We start from the raw sequence: 20,828 nt of genomic DNA on the forward strand, positions 1-20,828 counted from the left end.
ACTCTACCTACATGCCTCCGTTGGTGGCTGTTTAAACATGCCTGCTTTATCCTCGGGATTAGCTCATTTTCAAGCTTCCAGATAACCTTTGGATCAGACACAAGGAGCACATAAAACCGAAATGGAGTCTAGCAAAATTCAAGAAGATAAGGCCAAAACATGGTTGATTATCTAATTCTGCTGAACAGCAGCTAGGGTAGAAGAAGAGTGTGTCACAGAGAGAAGGACAGAGAAGAGCGTGGGAGGACGCACTTCCTCAGAGACGGTAAAATCATTCTGAACGGTACCAAAACAGGACCAAAAAAAATAAAAAATGCGTAGAGAAAGGAGTGTTGTGAAATACCATGAAAGATGGGCTAATGATGACACGATGATGCGCGATGATTTAAGGAAACCTTAATGAGATGACGTGTGAATTAAAGAAGTCTTAATTCACACCTCATCACGGTTTTCCACACCTTGCACTGAACTTCTTGTGAACATGTGACTATTAGATAAGACTATGTCAGTCTAAATAAATAAAACTACTTCTCAAGCATAAAGACCAGCTAAGAAAAAAAAAAAAAAAAGAACTGATTTAAAAGAAACAGAAACAATTCTTTCAAGACCTTTTGGATTTTCTGAACTCAACTAGGAGCCTGTGTATCGTTATTAAAAAAAAAAAAGTAGGTACAGCAAATATTAAGATATATGTGAATTTTTTATACCTTTGTTTTTTTATATGTATTTTTACTTAGTCTGATATTGTAGCACCAATGGATACAGGGATCAAATGTAAATGCTAGGAGTTATTAAAGTTAATTTTAATAAACTGATGGTTTACCAAAACCCTTATACTATCAAAAACAAAACTGATTCAATGGTGTGAAAAACAACACACACAATCATCCCCTCTTCCTTTAGACCCCAAATATATACATAGTACAATAGAATATCACATATATATTTATTAGTACAACCACCACAAAACATAAAAAATATCACAGAATCTGCAAAAACAACTGAGATCTATAAGCTGTAAAGACATGATACCTCAACTAACTAGTGTTTACTCTAAGCAGTCTCAACCATACAAATGATTCACAACTCATTTCAGAGAATTACCCATTTCAGAGAATTTGTGTCGTTTTCTTCAGGAGAAAACAACACAAACACCCTGAACTCGGATCCTTTGCCTCAGTACAAACAAGTAGATGTTTGGATTTTTTTAGCCAGCATCGCTTCTGATAAATGAGCTGGAAAGAGCAACGTGTTGGTGATTCGATGACCCCACAGTGGGTTTGTTTCACATACTGCAAAACATTTTTACATTTCAAAATTATCCACAGTATTGTGTACTGTGGCTCACAACTTTTTAATTAAAATTTGCGAGAGTTGTAATTTGTGTGTTATGATTCTGTACCATCAGTAGTGGTTGGCAATTAGAAGGAACGAGATCATGAAACATTTGAATAAAGTGAAAAAAAAAATTAAGAAAGCATACATTCTGTGCAAATCATCACAATAAAAAAAAACTAAAAAAAACATGCCTACATAACTCCCAATTACGCTATACACGATAAATAATTAGCATTTATTAACGTCAGCAAAGGCTAATATATATTTTGTGTGTTTGTTTTCTAGGCCAGTTAGAGGGATCACAGTGCAGCAGAGATTTTAATAAGCTTAAATTTAAAAACAGCTCAAATGTTTTCTTATCCTGTTTCTACAACTTAACATCTTTAATCGAGATAAAATACAAAATGCCAACGTGAGAGAAGATTTTTTTTTCAGGTGTATGGATTGTAAAATCCCACCTCCTGCAAATGTTGCTACTACACTTTTTCTTTAACAAGAAAGACTTTTAGGTCATAAAAACCTACACAGTCATGGAGAGGAAACTAAAGAAAAGTAAGTCAACAACATTTTAAAGCTACAGACCGCAAACTATAAGCGGCATATCGGTTAAGCAGCTAAATGCAGGCTGGCTCCCAAAGCAGGCAGCTGAACTAATTAAGCTGCTAAAATCAGACTTGTGTTATTAGAAAGACCTGGATGATAAAGAAAAGGCGCAATATTATGAGCAGTGAGCACATAAAATTAAACTAAAGTTTATTATGGTTGTATTCTATATTGTTATTTAGGTCTATGAATCCAAATAATTAATGTTGTATTAAAGCAGCAGGTGCATGCAGTAGCAGCAATGCTTAAACCAGATTAAAGATATTACAAAAAAACAAATAAATGTGATCCCATGAAATAAATAGCAATAAAAAAAACATGCAGTTTACATAGTGGCATCTTAGTAAAGATATTTTCAAGTCTAGAGTCATAAAAAGTTAGCTCTTTTTTGAGGTAAAACTGTAAAATAAATGTTTTTGTTAAATGTCTCGTACTGCGAAACTGACAGTCTGGTGGCTCTTCAGCTTTTATCCAATAAACCTGTGTAAGTCTAGAATGACAAAACAGCACCATGTAGACTGTTGTATGAAAAACATGAATATAATGTACATATAATTTTTTTTCCTGCTTATAGATACGATTAAAAGAAACATATGTTGAGATCCTCTTTTAAGGCAATCTTAGCAGTTCAGCGTGGCTCTCTTTGCAAAAAAATGCCAACCTGTACCAGGGTTCAACATGATCAGTAGGAATAATTGTTAGCTTTTTGCTTTAAAATTAAACTAACTACATCATATTTTACATTTTTGATTTTTGTTTAAATCGTACGAAGAAAGGTTTTAATTTCCGATTGTCATCACAACTTTATACCAGCCCATGCCCTCCTTTTTCATTTTGGACATAATGACAAAAAGACAAGGTCTTGTATTTGTAGTTCACCATGAACGAAATAAATTTCTGTAATTGTGCTTACGTGATGCTTTTGTCAAACACCTTGGTGCGAAACACTTCCTCCTGGTCCAGGCTTATGGTGCAAAATGTACAGAGATCCTTTAATCGATTTGGACCAGAAACTGGACCTAGGTTCTTGGCTTCACCTGCAAAACAAACGGGAGCGAACCTTTAATCATCCAAACAATGGGAAACATAAACAGCATGTCTGAGACCATCTGAGAACTTTCAACAAGTTTTTATTGTAATGATCCTGAAACAAGACAAAATTAAGATTTGATTCTAGACTTTTTTTTTTTTTTTTTTAAATAAAAGGTACAAAGAACATGTTCCGACAAAAAAAAAAAAAAAGAGTTGGTTGATTTTTATCTGAATCCCTCTCTTTACAACTATACCACTTTGAAAAAACTCTACTTTGATGTTCGACATCCTCATGTTCATTCGGGGCCAGGAGCCCCTGGCAAATGTTAGGGCAAACTGCAGAGCGGATGTAGCTGAAGTAGACTCGACGCTCATATGTGGTTAAAAACACGAAACATTGACTTCCTCAGCATAACCAATGGCGACAGAACAGCGCTGATTCACAAATGACAAACACCTTTGTAACACGCACCACTTCCATAACTTTGCAGACAGATTAAACGCCTACGGGCTGGAAGCAACGCGTAAATACACAGAACCGGTGCCGGACAGGTTGAATTTGTGCCGTCAGAACGCTCCCGTTCTGAGACATGACAGATTTAGACAGCAGGATTAAAAGGTAGTGAGACTCTAAATTAGTCCTCTGGCTTTGAAGAGGCATCCTAAGCCCGGGTATTGGCCGGGTTAAGAAAAGCCACAGATGGGATCAGCTTTTAGCAGACTAATAATAACAGAACAAGGCTAACCTTAGGAATAGCGAGTAAAAACAGTCAATGAGCTTATATCAGGATGACCCAGAGGGTGAAAAGTCACTATGCACACAGCTACGCAAGAAGCAGTGTGGCGCAAAAACTCTGCAGTCATCTCCTTTCTGTGACAACATTTTCACAAACTGAAGTCTCTGATCTGAGGGGCAGAAAGGAAGCCTGGGCACCACAGCATAACCAGGTCTCTAAATCTACTCAAGTGTGAAAACGAATAAGCACACATCTTCATAGAGTACCATCTCCATTGATGTATACACGCTTAAAGGAAAAAGGCCCAAATGTGAACGAGGAAGAATGGAGTTTCGCAAGACAGCACTGAGTTACATGCCATGATAGTTCCTCAATTTTGTTCTGCTTAGTTTTTCTCATTAATTCATAGTAGTGAAACTGACATTTGCCTTTCTATTGTAGGCCTATGCATTAGACTCTTGCACCTTTTTACCTTTCAGCACAAGAACATTCTAGCAACTTTTCAAACGTCTGAGGTGTCTACACTGACCACATTTACTTATAAAGCAAAATGTCTTCAAAACGTAGTTTAATCTATGATTTCTTTTATCTACTGATGGCGCTGAGCTTTTGACTTAGTTATAACAAATAATTGTAAACAATGATATAAAATGGCTAATAGCAATTTGTATATAACCTGATTGATGAGGGCTATCAAATTAGCAGGGAAAAAAAAAGAATCAATTGCATCATAAAAAACAGTACAATTTGAATCTCAAAATGTGTCTAGGCTCCAAAGCTTTAGCAGTAAAGAAAATAGACTATTTAGATGCAAAAATGAATAAATAATAATATTCATACACACAATGCCATGAGAGGGAATCGGACCCACCTAAGTTTACTCATTAGTTTAGTGAGTGAGTTTTTGATTTTAAACATGATTTTTTGTTGTACTTTAATGACATATTCTTACCAAATTTAATGTAAACATAAGTATTTTGTTTATGTTTAAATTTCGACAAATAATGGTGAAGTCCAATTTAAACCCTTCAAGTTTAATATCCCCAGATAAAGGAGTAAATGACAGGAGATTCTGCAGATCCATTCAAGATATTTAGCAGAAATTGCAGCAGTTGCATATAAATCTCAATCCATCATCTGATACTGTGCGCTTTAATGATTTTCAGTTAAGATATATGTATTGCAGCATTGATTTCCATCTATATTATCCCCACAAAATACGTGTGATCATGTCAAAATAATAAAATGCAGCATTAAAGACAGGGTTGTACTGTATGATGACAAGATGACACACATTGGTAAAAAAAAAATTTAAAAAAGGGAAAAAATGAATAAAGAAGGAAAGGTGTGAGAATAGAGCTGAAACTCGTACAGTATGTGGGTCACAAATTGATGGGGATCACAATACTTTGTTGTACACCTGCACAGAGTAACGTTAAAGCTGAATGGGTTAGCTTACAGACGATGCAGTGAAGTGGTACATATTAGCTAGCAGCACTTTGTCACCAACGTTAACTGGGCTCACAAGGCAGCTCTTCTTTTCAAAATGGGCTCATTTCTTCACCAAAACGTTCTGTTCTCAGTTTTTTAAATGGCCTAATAGTGGTTCCTGTCTCCGGTGAAATTGATCATTTACAGCAAGCTAGTAGCTTCAGCTAGCATGCTAGGTTAACTTGACGTTAAGCACCAGCAGGCAGCAGGCAGAGTGCCCGTCTCTGCCTTCACACTGGCGGCTGCTGGGAGCACGCCGCGCCCCTCCCCGGTGCCTGCTTCGGCTGCTCAGCTCCTCTACCGACTCCCCCCCACAACCCTCAAGCCGGAGCGAGACGCATCGGCCACCCGGTCGAGAGTCATACTTACATATTTTACCCCGCAGACTCTGTAAAATCCGAATCCTAGCGTCGTCCTCTTCCGCCATGGTCAGCGCCGAGTGTTGTTGCCGCTGCTCCGGTGCATTCAGTGCTGTTCTATCATATCCGTTTATGAATGCAAGCTGAGTGGAGGAAAGCCAGTCCCACCGCGGCGTCACGTCAATCCCCTTAGAAAAAAGAAAAGAAAAGAAAAAAAAAAACACTGGGGTCTAAAAAAACATTTGGCAAAATATAACACTTCCCCGGAAGTCGGTGTGACTTTCTACTGCAATGTGCAGCTGAGTCCTTTAGAGAGGGAGTGAAGGTATCTGAGCGCTCTGGCTCGTTGTGCAATAACGCTTTCGGAGAACGCAAACTTGGACTTGTGGAGCTAAGTAACTAATCGCGGACACCATAGCACTGCTCAAGTGAACCTCTTGAGAGCGTGCCGTGTCACTGGTGTCACTAGTTATGAATGAGTTGACAACCGCCCATAGACAGATTACTGAAAGGATGAGGGAGGGAGGCGGAAAGATACCACAAGGTGACTAAAATGGATTAAATTACACAAGAAAAAGGCGTAACACGTTTTCAAAACATTAGAAATTAGATTTGAGAGACTTTTTGTAAAAAAAAAAAACAAAAAAAAACAACTAAATATTTCAAACAATGAAACCCACCTGCTAACTTTAAGCACGTCTTCACTTGTTGATATTGTTCTAGTTCCTGTGTAGAAGTGTAAGGTTTTTAAAAATGTATTTTTAGTATTTAAAAAACAAAACAAGTGACTTTTTTTCTTCAAACTGCAACAAATAAAATGCTCTGCTAGCGTACGATTGCAACACGAGTGGTACTTTCAGTGATTACTTAAGATATGTAAAAACAAGACAACAAAAAGCTTAACTAGTATTATTACAAATTTTTCCAAATTAGTATAACCAACGTAAGTTACATACTTTCCCATTTCTTCCTGTCTGATTTTCATTGCGTAGGTGATTTTTAATATTTTATTAGGTACACCTGTTTCTCTGCTTGTTAACATGAATGGCAGCAAATCAATATCCTATGCGGGTTTATAGGCTGGTGTGGATGACTTAAGTTCAAACTGAGCATCAGAAGAGAGATGAAAAGAGTGATCATAAGTGTTGGATCTAAGATGGTGCCAGATGGGCTGAACTGGAAACTGCTCATCTTCTGGAATTTTCATTTCCAAACATGTCTCATATTTACAGAGAATGATCAGAAAAATAGAAAAAAACTCATTGAGCAAGCCTTCGGTTTAAGAGTTTAAAGGTTATTTAACTGTACGTGTTCATGATTACATTCTCTTTAAATTCCCACTAATACTTTATTGATCTGTTTTTATGTTCTTATTTTTCTATATTATTATATTATTAAATTTATGATAAACTGATGAAGGATTGTGTTGTTGGTTTTTATTTATTTTTTCACACGTTTGTGTGAAGGATTTATATATTATTATTTTCATGATCATTTTCTTTTTAATTTTGTTGAGCTGCATTTTAATTGTGCCAAATAAATTTAACCTGAGGATTGCTGCTGATCATTTTCATCCAACCACCAACAAGATGAACTTAACACATTGGATGATAAGTAAACTCGTGACGTAATGTTTTTAGGATTATTTATTTGAAAATACCTTCTGTTTTCTTATGATTATCCGAAGGTTTTGCATAGACCCATGGTTATCAAACTGATCATAGAGTCCAAGCTAAAAATTTGCAAGAAAAAATACTGTAAAAGCAATGTAGCTACTTATCTGCATTTTGTACTTCCAAATACTGTAGCAAATGCAAACTAAAGAAAGTTGAATAAATAGTCAGTAAATATCTTTATTTTATTTCAACGTACGCTTGGAATCCTGACTTTTTAAGTCAACTTAAGATTTAAAAATGTGGCGAGCAAAGCATACTTACACTGTATTCTTTAAAGGGGTGATATTATGTATTTTCCAGGCACATAATGGTATTTTATAGCACAATCAAGTAGCTATGTTAGCTTCAAATGTTAAAAAGGTGCTATATATGTGAGTTGGAAGCTCCAAGAGGAGCTGCACTTTGTTAGTGCAGTTACATGGGAACCCCTGAATGGTTTCCATGGGATATTCATTCAAAGATGTTAATTTTTTTCTATTTTTTGTGTAAGATTTATCTTATGTAAGAACAAATGTATTTATTTTAATACTTGAAGCTTCAGATAGGGATCACATCCACGGGGGAGTTGAAATACAAATTTTGACTCAAAAAGCTCAGAGCGACAAAATGAAACAAAGCAGCTACTGACTTTATCAAACCCATACAGATCATAAACAAATTGTAGAGCTGTACAAAGTGTGCCCTCTTCAGTTGAAATATTGCAAGTAAACGTCTGGATTTTAAAGGGGCTTCAAATGAATGCTTTCTATTCATCTTAAAGTGGGATGCTAGGTCTTGCCAATATAAATAATAAAAAATTCTCATGCATGCTAATTAAGAAAAAAAAATCAATATTAATAGTAGTAGTAAATAGTTTTAGTATAACTATTGGTTATTGATCTTGTGATCTGAAGGGCTGTACTTATAAAGCATAGGATCTGCTTGAATGCAGAACAAACCAAATTTTGAATGAAGGAAGGAACTGGAAAAACATCTGGAAATTGTGTTTGGAGGCCTGACACAGATGCACTTTGAGTGGAAAAAGAGAATGAACTTTTCAGATGGGCTGCAGGTTCCTAAAGGAGCAGATTACCATCATGTGGCTTTATAGTCTTTTGTAATATGCCAAGTATGAAACACAGCTTGTAAAATAATCTGATAAATGTCACTAATGTAAGTAAAAGTCTAGTCTGAATAATGAAGCTGCTTAACTTACAAAGTGAATTTGACATGTCACAACATGTTTTTTTTAATCATGTTTACAAAGCAAGGACAGAAAAGAACTGTTCATAGTAACAATATTTATTTAAATAGTTGTACATGTTTTATACATACTAAACACAGAAAAAAGGAGTAATCTTAATCTCAGTGGTCCTGTGTATTTAGTAGAAATTCAAATTACATGAACAAAGCTTGGAATAAAAATGGCAATTATCAAAGTATTAAACTACAAGTCAGCATAGTCTAACCATAAAGTGCAATTCACCAGTTCCAGTTATTTAAGCAAGAGGTCCAGAAAGGTGAAAACAGAAAATCCCTATTGTTTTTGCTCGGACACGCTTTAAAAAAGGTGAAGCTGAAACCACAATAGGTAACTTTTCTGCCACCCCACACAATGCAGAAGCTGAACTGTTATTGCACTGCATTGAAAAAAAAAACCCATTACAATGAGTCACTGACTCCGACTTACATGCATAGACACAGGACAAAAATATCTTTTATAGCGGTGAAAAACAGTGAATAAATAATCACTGAGTTATTGAACTTAAGGTGGAAGAAATGTCAGTCTGCTAATGCAAGATTATTATAGTTTGCCTTGTCCTGTCAAAAACTATTCTGATGCAAAACATTGCAGATTTCATGAGTCAACAATATTTCAATTGACATTTGCGCTAGTTAAGTTGCATTCCTTAATAGAATGGTTCCTCTTTGCACACCCATTTTTCTGGCTTGTGTAAAGAAATGTATGCACCGTTAGATTCAGAATCGGTCTTCTGAATTGGTTTGCTTGATTTCTCATAATTAGTGAGATTGTTCATTCTTGGTCCTGTCGATGATTTCTTGTTGGGATCACTGTCCCTGTCATATGCTTGCTTTTTTGCAGTATGATGCATAGAATGATGAACTTTGATCCTGTTTTTCACAACTTTTTGTTTCATTTTTGAGGACGTCAGCGTAGGCAGACAGTCCGTATTTGGTGACGGTGGATTTTTCATACTTAAATTTGACACATCTTGATAGGGAGTCGATGACATTAAGTCAGATATATCCTTGATTTTTGGCTTATTTTCATTGGTTGTAAAATGCTCTTCATCCGTGTTTTCACATTTTATGTCAACATCCTCTTGATTGCTACTCTCCTCTCTTTTGTTGGTGTCTTGTTTGCTGCCTTCCCTTGGTTGTGCTGAGTATGTAGAACATGAAGTGAATGTGTCATATTTGGGACTCTCGTCATTTGTCTCCTGGTGTTTTTTCTCATGGCTTCTCTTTGTGGCAAGATACACAAAACGCTGGGGACAGAATGAACAGCAATATTTCTTCTCTTGGTTGGGGCTTCGGGGTGTGTTGTCAAAGCAAGAGCCATTTTCCATGCAGCTGTTGCAGATGTAATCCCCACAGGAGGGTGCCTCACCGGGGGGACCTTGTTTTCCGCAGGTCCGACAGAAGTAAGGATGGGAACCAATCACATGAGCTTTCAGTCCGGTCTCTGTGATAAAAGAGCTGTCACAGATGTCACAGTTGTAGGTGGGCCTCGGACTGTAGTTTCTGCTAAGACCATGTTTCAGCCCGATGCTAGCTCCTGAACTGCTCTCCTCTGCTGGAAAATGTGTTCTGTCAAAGTGGGATTCAGTGAAACCTGTTCTGTCTATAGAAAGTTCGGGACAGGGGTGAAACAAAGCATTTCTGTGTTTGTACCTGAACTTCTTTCTCTTCTTTTTAGCCTTGTAAGAATAGTAGGGACGCCAAAGCTGATCGGCTGTATCACAGTCATTGGTATCATCGTATTTCTCAGTGGAAGCAACGGCTTCCTGTCTGAGTCGAAGCCTCGGACTCTCTGAATTTTCCCTCAGTGGACTGCACTGACTTGGGGTCTGTTCCACACTTAGTTCTCTAGTTTTCCTCTTCTTCCTGGGGAAAAGCTTAGATCCTTTAATTTTGCGGCGGATGATGGCTTCATTACCTATTTTCACTGTTATCTGACATAGCGGCTTGGTGTCACTGTCCAGAGACGGGCCATGGCAAGCAGGTTTGGCGATGTAAGTCTCTGTTTTAGTCCCCATTACTTTGTCTCGCATCAACTCCTCAGTGCTGGATTGAAGTATCTCCTTGGTCATCTCTTCAACCCTTTTTGCTGAAGCTGATAACTCTCCTAACTTTTTAACAGTGCTTAAGGAGTTGAAGAATGGCACACTCTGAGTAATGCGCTCTGAGTTCATCAGCACAGGCGGTTTAGCTGCTTGAGACTCAGGATTGGGCAGAGTTAGCTTGGATGAGAAGATGCTGTCACAGTTATTAAAAGGTGAACCTCTGTCTCCAGTCTCTTTCTCTGTGCTTGTCTGCTTCCCCTGTTCACTACTGAGATTTTGATCAATAACTTGATTACAAGGTTTGTCGAAGCAGATGCGAGGCATGACAGGGGAGACCATCTTTGTTGTGGCCATAAAGGTTAGCGGGAATGAAGTTGTGTCAGGGTGGTTGAGGGGACTGTTTTCTTCAAATGGAGGAATAAGAGAACTGTTGTCTAAAGTGGATGAGTCACCTTTTTCACCACTTTCTGAGTACGTCTGGCTGTATGTTTTGTACTGCCTCTTTCTAAACTTCATGGGCAGAAGTCTGTAGAGTTTGATTGGATAAACGCTGGCTTTCAGCCCACCATTGGCAGATTTCTTTCTGACAGCGAGGTTGGGATCAATGCCGTGGAAGGACTTTTGATGGTTCTTCAAGATATAATACGTCATAAATGTCTCCAGACAGAAAATACACTGATAGCGGCGTTCACCTGTGTGCCAGATTTCGTGCTTGGTGCGGTACTCTGCCAAGGCAAACACTTTATTGCAATAATGACATGGATAAGCCCTCTGCCATGAGTGCACGTTCTCATGCCGCCTCAGGCTGGACAAGGTGACATAGACTCGTTTGCACACACTGCAGTTGTATCGCCTCTGCCTAACTGTCTTCTCTTCATGTAGGCGCTCTGTTAGGTTAACTTCAGTGAGCTCTGGCATGTTCGGGCTGGGAAGATCTGCAGAGGGAGGCTGTGTTGCAGAGCTCTCCACGTTTAATCTGTCATCTGAGTTGTGCTCCACCTCTTTGGCTGATATGTCCCTGGCATCAAGCTTAGGTGGGCCTCTTCCAGTCTTTGGACATAATCTCTCGTGGTTGTGCAGTCGTTTGAGGTGTATGAATTTTCTGTGACAAAATTTACAAGTCAAACGAGTATCAAAATGCTTTTTATGTACCTCAGAGTGAATGGTGAGAAGAGCTTTATTTGAGAATATCTCTGGACAGTGCTCGCAGCTGTAGACTGAAATGCTGTCCTCCGGGTGAGGGGAAAGAGGTGGTGGACCTAGCTCTGTGTCAGCACTGTCAGTGGCTCCACAGAGCTCCGTCTCTGTTATCTTCTCAGTCTCTGCTTCTGAGAAAAGTGCAGGCGGTGTCATAACGGTGACAGGAGCAGCAGCATCACCATCACCATCAGATAACACTGATGTTACTGTGTTTGCTTCATCTGTTTGTTGATCCGCTGGTGCTGGAAGCATACTTTTGCCCAAAATGCCTCTCAGCCTATGGCGCTTTTTCAGTGGGCCCGTATTCCTATACATGAGTAGTTTTGAGTGCAATATTGCTGGTTTACAGACGTTCCTGTAGTCCCACTGACTGGTGTCTTTGCCTTCAGTGGAATTATTTACTGCATATGAGTGTTCAGACAGGGTGTGGGTTGTCTCATTGTTCCCATTGATGCTGGATATTGTAGGGAAACTTGAGGGCAGCTGTCCCACGTCTGGTGATTGCCTCTGCTTGTCTGTTTGAACCAAAGGAGTGAAGGGATTGTTCCCAGGACATATTTCAGTGATGGAGAAGGCATTGGTAATGCGAGGTCCTCTTGCACTATCTGTCTCCTCACGCCTGGAACCTTCATTCTTTGCTGTTGAAGATTTTGTGGTTGCACACGAGTCTCTGGGACTAACACATTCATCCCGCTGCTCTTCGTCCGCAAGCTTTTCCAAAAAAGGAATTCCAAGTCTTCTTCCAGCTGCTGCGAGTCCCCCTTTGTTCTCTTCACCAAGCGACGTCAACTTTGAGGAGTATATAAAGTTGAGGATACAGGCAAACACTTCAGACTTTAGGTCCATAAGCTCTAGGACTTGGCTGGAGCTGCATGTATCTGAGGTTGTCAGAGTGCTTCTGAAGTATCCGCTGCATGCAGCCAAGATGTTTTTGTGGGCCCGAAACTTCACATCCTCTACTACGATAGTAACGTCACAGAAGAGGCCTTGTGACCGCTGCTCATTGAGCTTGCTCAGCACAGTAGAAGGGTGTGTGCTGTCCATCAGGTTTGGATGCATAGGTTCACCGCAGTCATCTAAAAAAGAAAAAATAAGAAATTACTACACCACATGTAGTAAAGTAGATAAGTGTAAAATTATGAAATGTGACTATTTTCTTTTTAAAGCATTTCAGCACTTTTTCAGTTTTAACACTAGATGGCAGCAGCATTCTGACACGGAGCGCCAGTTTTTATCAACAGTAGCTGAATTTAAACCTGATGACCTCCAAACCACTTTAAGCATAAAGAATGTAGCCTACCTCCAAGTTTGCCTGACTTGAATTCAGTCTTTAGGGTTTCAAAGAAAGCATGTTATTATAGAACACACTTAAGAGTAAAATGATTCATCTTACTTATACCGGTTTGAGTAAAACCATAGCTAATGACATAAGGTGTAGGTAGTGATACATGTTCTCTGAACCATTTGTCAGTCACAACTAAGATCGATGATAACTGAATGAAGGATCTACATTATGTTTCTGGATATGTGAGTTTTCGTTTAATTTCAGCCACCTTAATTGGCCAACTAAACCACTTTAGAGTGCTACAGATGTAGAGTATTTTTTTTATATATAAAGTTATTTATTCAATAATGCTTAAAGATTATTAAATAAATGTGGTGAAATAAGAACTACTGCACCCAAATTGAGACAGTAAAATGTAGAGCTGGACAACACATCTAATTGCAATTATCATCAATAATTGTAATTATTGATGATAATTGCAATAATTGCAATGATACAACATTTTGCATAATTTTATATTCCCACATAGTGCCACACATGCATATTCTGCATGCCAATAACATATTTGGCCTCTTGGGTAGACTTACACTGCCGTTCATATTTTTGTTTGTTTGAAGTAGATATTTATGTGATGATGACTCATATTTTCCTATCTTCACAGTTGATGGCTTCCTTTCACATGCCTCGAAAAGAATCGCTACTAGTATTTCATTCTACTAAACAATCATTTAATATTTGATGATTGAAATCATAGCTAACAGTATGATAAAACGAAACTCATTTTGCATGTTTTAGATTCGGAGACTTTCTTTGCTTCATCCTGCTGGTGTGCATTAGAACAGAATTAAAACTGAAAAGATGCTGTGATGGCAAACTAAATACTGTGATGACAAACTAAATGAGATCAGTTAGATTTACAAATTATATTGATCTGAGCTAACCACACATTCATTTATTTGAATGCATGAGTATTATCTTAACACTGTGAGTCTCTCATGGGAAAATGCAATCTGAGTCATTTTTGTTTTGCATATCATGCTGTCTGTACATGGTAAGACACACTTCGTTACTTGTAAATGATGAATCATGCATCCACCTGCGTTGCTGCTACTTACAATTTCACTTTGCGCTTTAATTTTGTCAGAAGTATAATTACAACTGCTGTATTAAATATGACATCTCTAGGAGCAGGCCTAATGTGCCAAACAACAATGCATTTCTGTTAAAACTGTTGAAACTTAATGATAAAAAATCAAAGTATTATCTCTCTCGATCAACATATTTTGTCTCTACTTATGCTTATTATCTCTAGTTTTACAAAATGTAAATAACATTCGTGCTGGTGTCTTTAACACTGTCGTGTTTTGCTAATTGTTTTTAAACGCAGAACAGTGTTTCCTCTAAGGAGGTAATTATCAGAGAGGTTTCTTTAATTCTAATGTTGTGATGTGTACCAAATACAATATGGCCGCCAGTGTTTGTAAAGCCTTTCAGACGACAGAAAACACAGCTAACCTCCTGCCTTCTATCTCAAGACGGGCCTCCGTTGTCATGGCAACATGCTATGGCGCAGCACTTATTGGAATTCAGCCGGACGGCAATCGACTGTATCTGCCGTCAGAGGTTTCAGTTTACCTCTTGTTAAAAAAACCAAAAGAAAAACCCGCTGTGCCCTCTTTGGGAACCCTGCTGCAAGCAGAAATGCACAAAGCAATGGAGGTTTGCCTTTGTCCCCAGCTGACTATACTTTGTCTTTTGCTTGCCGAGGTCTGAGAGTCTTTGTGTCTGCAGCACAAAATGGACTTTCAGATTTTTCAGCGTTATCTGATGGATAAGTATGTTCCGAACATACAGAATTGTTCATCTTTTTTGCGCTATTTGTGGATCAGCATCGCCCTCTCCCTCCAAGAACCTTCTTCAATCCACCACATTCATTTTTTACAGTTTGCATCAGTTGTTGTGGTTTGTTGCAGGCACATGCTGAGCGGAATTTCTTAACTTGTTGTCACTGCTTTTTTTGAATTTGCCACACCCCGACTTAGTTTACCTTCAAAGACATAATTTGCTTTTATATTTTTTTTCTGAAAAACAGAAATCCCCTGAGGTCAAACCACAAACTGAGAAATGACAGAGCAAGATACAGAAAGTATTATAAAATGACAAACAAACTGTCAAGGCAAAAAAAAAAAACCTTTTCAGCTCTGCAAGGCACACTTCCGCACACATACACACACAAGCAGGTTAGATTTTGAGGGTAAGCATGCAAAACGTACCTTAGTGAATCAGAGAAAATGATGCACAACGAACAGGAAACAATACTGTGCAGTATCCCTTTCTCTACGGCCTGGCATACACAGAGTGATACACGAAAAACAGTTTCATAAGAGATAGGCGAAAATACTTTTTCCCCTATGATGGTCGCTGAACAGTGGTGGTGTCTGAAGCCGAGCTTTTTCTGACGTCTTTCTTCCTCTCCCTCCCTCTCATCAGTGTGCTGATGACTTCAGCTCCAGCATCTATCGTTTCTATCCATGCAGCCTGGGTCCTGGGCTAGAGCTGCCCTACCCTCCTATGTCCTACACAGCGAATGGAATAACTCACAATTTTTTTTTTTTTTTTGCAGAATGTAGCTAAATCGGAGCACAGGTCTGTCCCATGTACTAGCTGGGCAACTGACGCTTTCGTTCTGGAGCCACTAAGCAGGAAGCAGCAACTTATTATTAAGCATCGCAGAGAGCTGTAGGGAGAGCGGAGAAATGCAGGGCTCTACATCACACATCGGCTCTGTTCTTCATCCCACAGCCAGAAAACACGCTCAGCTGCATCACTGTGAGCGCTCATAGCGAGTGGTCCTGAGCCGAATAACGGATGCCGTATTAAATCTCCCCAGCGCCGCAAACTAGATCCAAGTGGAGCCTGATGCGCGCTTTTACAGGACAATGCCTTGCATGAAATATAAATCATCATGAGCCCTCTAATATACACCTTAAATGCATAACATCACACCATCTGCTAGTGCACACAGTCTCTGCCTGTGCAGCAGCATATCACACCACTGCCTTTCGCCCATGCCTTGACAGTCATTGTGGTTAGAACAGATAAAGCTGAAGCAAAGAGGAGATGATACACACTGCCGCCCTGTTGTGCAAACCAGCAATCACAGTCCAGATGTTTAGCAATGCTTTTTCTGACTGAGATGAAAACAAACCGTGCTCTCTGCAGCGACTTGGGGTATACCTATATAGAGGCTGCTGATTGATGCGAAAGCAGCAGATGCGTCAGCACTGCAGACGAGGGGGGAGGGGAGGAAGCCAAACACACGATGTGGCTCGGTAGCCTCTCCACTAGCCTGTAAAGACAGAAGCAACTGCTTCGGCCCTCCCATCCTGACTATCACTTACATTTAACCAGACAAGCGATGTTACATGGTTGCTGATGTGAAAGAGCAGATGCAGTATCTATAAGAATATACTTACTTGTTGCATCTAAATACAAAGAAGACACATCTGACTTTATGTGTGTGTGTGTGTGTGTGTGTGTGTGTGTGTGTGTGTGTGTGTGCGTGTGTGTGTGTATTTTTAAAAAATATGATAAACTTCTTACCAGTTTTTTTTCCATTTGTATTATTTGGGTTGTAGCAAATTATGAATACAAAGCTATAAACTATTTTTGATGCTGGTAGAAAAATATGCAAAACTCTTTCTTCCATAGTCAGTCTCTTCTAGTTAAAGTAGTATGGATCCTTTAAAGACATTTGTTAACTACAACAAAAACTTAGTGTATGTTACTGACTTTTTTGGAGCTAAATAGACATAAGTAAGGAAATTGTTTTGAAGTGAAAGGAAACTGATTAGTGGTTTTTAAAATGTCTGAAATCTGAAATGTGTAGCTTGTGTTTGTATTCAGATCAGTCAGTATTTTGTAGAGCTTCCTGTCGCTGCTGTTACAGCTTCTGGTCTTTGGGGATATGTGTCAGTAATTTGTGAATCTGGAAACTGACATTTTTGGCTTTTTTTATTATTATAATTTCTAAAACCTGCCCCTCAACTTGAATTAAGAGTATCTGTGTGAACACAGTCTCTTTAATTCTTGTCATAGATTCTAAATTGTATTTGAGTCTGAAATTTGACAGGGACATACAAACCTATGAATGTGCTTTCTGAACCATTCCGTTGTTGCTCTAATTCTGTTTTAGGGTATTTGTCCTATTAGAAAAAGTGAGTATCAAGAGTGCCTATAGTTCAGCGGCCTGACAGCTGTACGGTAGAAACTGTTTTTGAGCCTGGTGGTCCTGCACAGTATGCTCCTCAGCTGAGGCGAGTGGCTGAACAGTCTGTGTGCAGGATGCGTGGAGTCCTTCATGATGCGGAGCGCCCTCCCCCTTCATCATGATGTATAGAGGTCCGAGGTGGAGGGATGGCTGCTCCCCACAGTCCTCTGTGCAGTTTTAACCACTCTCTGCAGAGCCATTTCTTTGTTTCAATAAGTAATTTCTCATCGAAGCAAATTTGGGGAACCCCAAAGTTTAATCCTGGGACTTATTCAATATCTATATGCTCCCACGAGCTCAGGTTATAACAGGAAATAAGGTTAGTTACCATATCTACATGGATGATACACAGCTCTACATTATGATGTCATCAGGTGACTCTGAACCCATCCAAGCAGATGCTTAGAACAGATGAACCTGTGGATGTGCCAAAACTTTCTCTCTCTGGACAGAAACAAAACTGAAGTTATTATCTTTGGACCTAAAGAGGACCTGCTGCTTGAGTTCTCACTAAAACCAGCAAGACAGAGTACATCAACCCAGTACTAAAGTTCCTACACTGGCTCCCTGTAGCTCAGAGTAGACGTTAAAATACTGTTGCTGGTTTATAAATCACTGAATGACTTTAGCACCACAATAAATTAAAGATCTGCTGTTGTTTTATCAACTTTCCAGACCTCTCAGGTCTCCTGGCTCTGGTCTGCTCTGCATCCCCAGAACCAGAACCAAACATGGAGAAGCAGAATTCAGCTTCTATGCACCACAAATGTGGAATAAATTTCCAGAAAACTGCAAAACAGCTGAAACACTGAGTGCTTTTAAATCTAGACTAAAAACCCACCTGATTAGAGTTGCATTTGAAACATTATAAATGGGACTGGCAACCTGTCCAGGTGTACTTGGTCTCTCACCTGTTGACAGCTGAAGATAGAGACCTGCACCCCTCACAATCTCAATGAGATAAATGTGTATGACGATATTTGGGTAATACTCTAAATGTACTTCTAGATATTAATGTTTATACCCGACAGCAAAAATTAGAACAGAAAAACTAAAATATCTGAACAAAATCTAAATAAACTAAAAAATAAAATGGTGTTAATGATTATAAGGCTGAGAGATCTAAAGAAATCTTCTGGAGAAAAAAAAATTAACATTTACTCAATTGTTCTATATTCAAAAACCCAAAGTGCTCTTTGACATTTGTGTTTTCTTTTTTGTCTGTTAAGCCAAATGTAATTTTCCATAAAAGGTTGCTTTGTGAGAACAAAAAGATAAGATAACTGTTCACTACAAGTCAAACTAACCCGTGTGCTGCTCCCGCTGAGGGCTGCCAAGAGGTAAATCATTGATAAAAGCAGCACATGTATAAAAATACATCTCTAACATTGATGAGATTTACTTCCCCTTCACAGTCATGTTCTACTTTGTGTTGGTCTACCATTTGAAATGTTTTCTGATGTGTGCAATTTTGTGATATCAGACTTATGTAGGGCTTCATCAGGATACTAAAAGACACTTTCAAATGAAATAAGTGATTCCTATTCTTGCACTCTCGTCTGACAGAGGCAAGGCTGCTATATCGTGACATTGGCCCTTCTGTCTACCAACAGCTGGCAAGACGGGTGACGGGTCTTGCCCAAGAACACGGTGACTCAGCTGAGGCAAGTCCCTGCAGGACAGGGACTTGAACCCGTGACCACCTGATTACAGGACGAATTCTGACCCATGTCACTACCATTGCCACCACTTTCCTCCATAAGTTAAGTAAATTACGTCAAACTGCAAAATATTTCACCTATGGAGTATTCCAGCCATTGTCCTATGATATTTTTTTTTAGCAAACATTTCTGTTTACTGTTGACGGCTTTACGAAGAATCACTCTGTTCACGTTCAATATCTACATCTGAACTGGAAACAAAATGGCAGCTGGGTAGGAAAAAAAATCACTTCATACTTTAAATCCTTATATGCTTTATACGTTGGCTTAAGTTTTGTATTATATAAGAGGAATCTCACCATCTAGCCCTAACATCACAGCCAGGAAGTGTTTAAAACAACAGGAAAAATATACAGGCCTTTATGCTTCTGTGGCTCTGTGATCCCAGCTGTGGCCTGTGGGAAGACTCATCGGCTGGAAGGCAAACACCGCCGCACCAAGCTGAGTAGGCCTTATATAAAGCAATCCCAGTTAACAAAGAGGTTTATGCACGGGAGAATTCATCTTGCTGTTGCAATAAGCACCCATACCTGTAGTTGCCTATTAAAAAAACGTTTCTGTGTGGAAGGTCTTGCTTTGGGCCCGTCTCCGGCGCAGTGGAACTCTCTCTGCTGTTTGTTTAGGCGCAGGAGGGTAGAGCAACTACCCGGCCTCCGTTGTTGCGTTGGCCCATCTTAGGCCTTTCCCATCTTCTGTCATAGCTGCTGGCGGTGTGGACTTTCCTTCTGGCAGAGATTTTCCTGCTCCTGCTGTGCAAAGTTGCCTTGTGGAGACAGCTGCCAGTGCTGCGTCACTCCGGCTGCATCACTGACCTACAAAGAGTTCCTGAAAAGGAGGGGTGGTGAGGCGAATGTGTGGAGCAAAAAAAAAGGGAAAAGGGATAAGCAGAAAACAACAAGCCTAGCTCCAACAAACAAATGGATGGGGCTTCCGCTCTCCCTTAGTTTGAGGTCCGGTTGCTGCTCTGGTATTCAGGAAGTGAGTCTGGGAGACAGATCCTTTATTGTTATGTAATGAACTTTTTTTTTTCTCTCAGAACATTCTCAGCTGAGAAGTCTGTGCAAGAGGCTAATAATAGGCCATAATACCTCAGTGAGGCCTGAGTGTGGCCATGTCAAATCATAGAGGGAGAGCTGGTGTTTAATGTAGCATTTAGAAAAAAATCTAAATTGTCTGTTTCCTTCTTAATAAGAGATAATTGTTGTCTTATTGCCTTTCTTTTAAAACAAAAAAATAACAAGTCAAATTACAACTTTTTAAATATTCTGTGACACAATACGGCTATTTTAAAACTGGAAAAAGTTCATACCTTCATCTAATGTTACAGTAGCTTTCTTGGGACAGAAGCAGATGCTCATGAAAGGAGATTTGTCCAAATTTTTAAGGCAGGATCACTTAGGCCTGGAAATGGTAACCAGAACTACAGGACTTGTTTTGCACACGCTACCCTAAAGGGTTTGTTTTTCTTTATTCTCCTCCTCCTCCCTACATCATCCTGCTTTCACTGCTGTGCTGCTCCCTCTGCTGGCTCATTGAAAGAACACATCACAGTGGTAACACACTGAAGAGCAATGAGGGAAGCAAAGACGCCATCCAGTCGTGAGGACCACCACCAGAGGGCACTACAATAATTTGCTCAAATGTAAACAGGAAGTATGTAACCCGACGTTGTCTGATCTGATGTCAGCAGGATTCAAGCATTTAAGATCTTTCGATTATATTTTTGCCACCTTGTGTTTTGATCTAATTTAAAATATATATGTTATATAATTTTTTTTATGTAGCATAATTTGAGTTGCCTGTAATTTTCCATTATGTTAACATTTTTT

General features: G+C 39.1%; 2 protein-coding genes across 5 annotated transcripts in view; both read right to left on the reverse strand.

The window, feature by feature from the left end:
- rasa2 (RAS p21 protein activator 2) overlaps positions 1 to 6,211 on the reverse strand; it is a 30,393-nt gene extending 24,182 nt beyond the window's left edge. The window contains exons 1-2 of the mRNA XM_008425422.3: positions 5,571 to 6,211; positions 2,855 to 2,978 (exon numbers count right to left, since the gene is read on the reverse strand). Coding sequence (XP_008423644.1) covers positions 2,855 to 2,978; positions 5,571 to 5,628 — 182 coding nt within the window. The 5' untranslated portion in view covers positions 5,629 to 6,211. The remainder of the gene's footprint in view (positions 1 to 2,854; positions 2,979 to 5,570) is intronic.
- A 2,285-nt stretch (positions 6,212 to 8,496) lies between these two features.
- On the reverse strand, positions 8,497 to 20,448 carry zbtb38 (zinc finger and BTB domain containing 38). 4 transcript variants are annotated; one of them, XM_008425419.3, is made up of 4 exons: positions 20,309 to 20,448; positions 19,530 to 19,824; positions 19,358 to 19,450; positions 8,497 to 12,799 (listed from the first exon to the last, which is right to left on the reverse strand). In XM_008425419.3, exon 4 carries the CDS (start codon positions 12,780 to 12,782, stop codon positions 9,126 to 9,128), a length of 3,657 nt encoding a protein of 1,218 aa, XP_008423641.2. In that variant the 5' UTR covers positions 12,783 to 12,799; positions 19,358 to 19,450; positions 19,530 to 19,824; positions 20,309 to 20,448; the 3' UTR covers positions 8,497 to 9,125. The 4 variants fall into 4 exon arrangements, with proteins under 4 accessions (XP_008423641.2, XP_017163713.2, XP_008423640.2 ...); XM_017308224.2 differs by lacking the exon at positions 20,309 to 20,448 and having other exon boundaries at positions 19,530 to 19,984; XM_008425418.2 differs by lacking the exons at positions 19,358 to 19,450; positions 19,530 to 19,824; positions 20,309 to 20,448 and adding an exon at positions 16,246 to 19,351.
- Between the last annotated feature and the right edge of the window lie 380 nt (positions 20,449 to 20,828).

Source organism: Poecilia reticulata, chromosome 13 (assembly GCF_904066995.2).
Source record: "Poecilia reticulata chromosome 13, P_reticulata-male-v2, whole genome shotgun sequence".
NCBI lineage: Eukaryota > Metazoa > Chordata > Actinopteri > Cyprinodontiformes > Poeciliidae > Poecilia > Poecilia reticulata.

Coding starts and splice junctions, on each gene's coding strand:
- zbtb38 (XM_008425418.2), bottom strand. CDS start 16,393: ATGGGAGGGCCGAAGCAGTTGCTTCTGTCTTTACAGGCTAGTGGAGAG. Junction 12,800..16,245: donor AATCAGCAGCCTCTATATAG/GTATACCCCAAG, acceptor TTTCTTTTTTAG/ATGACTGCGGTGAACCTATG.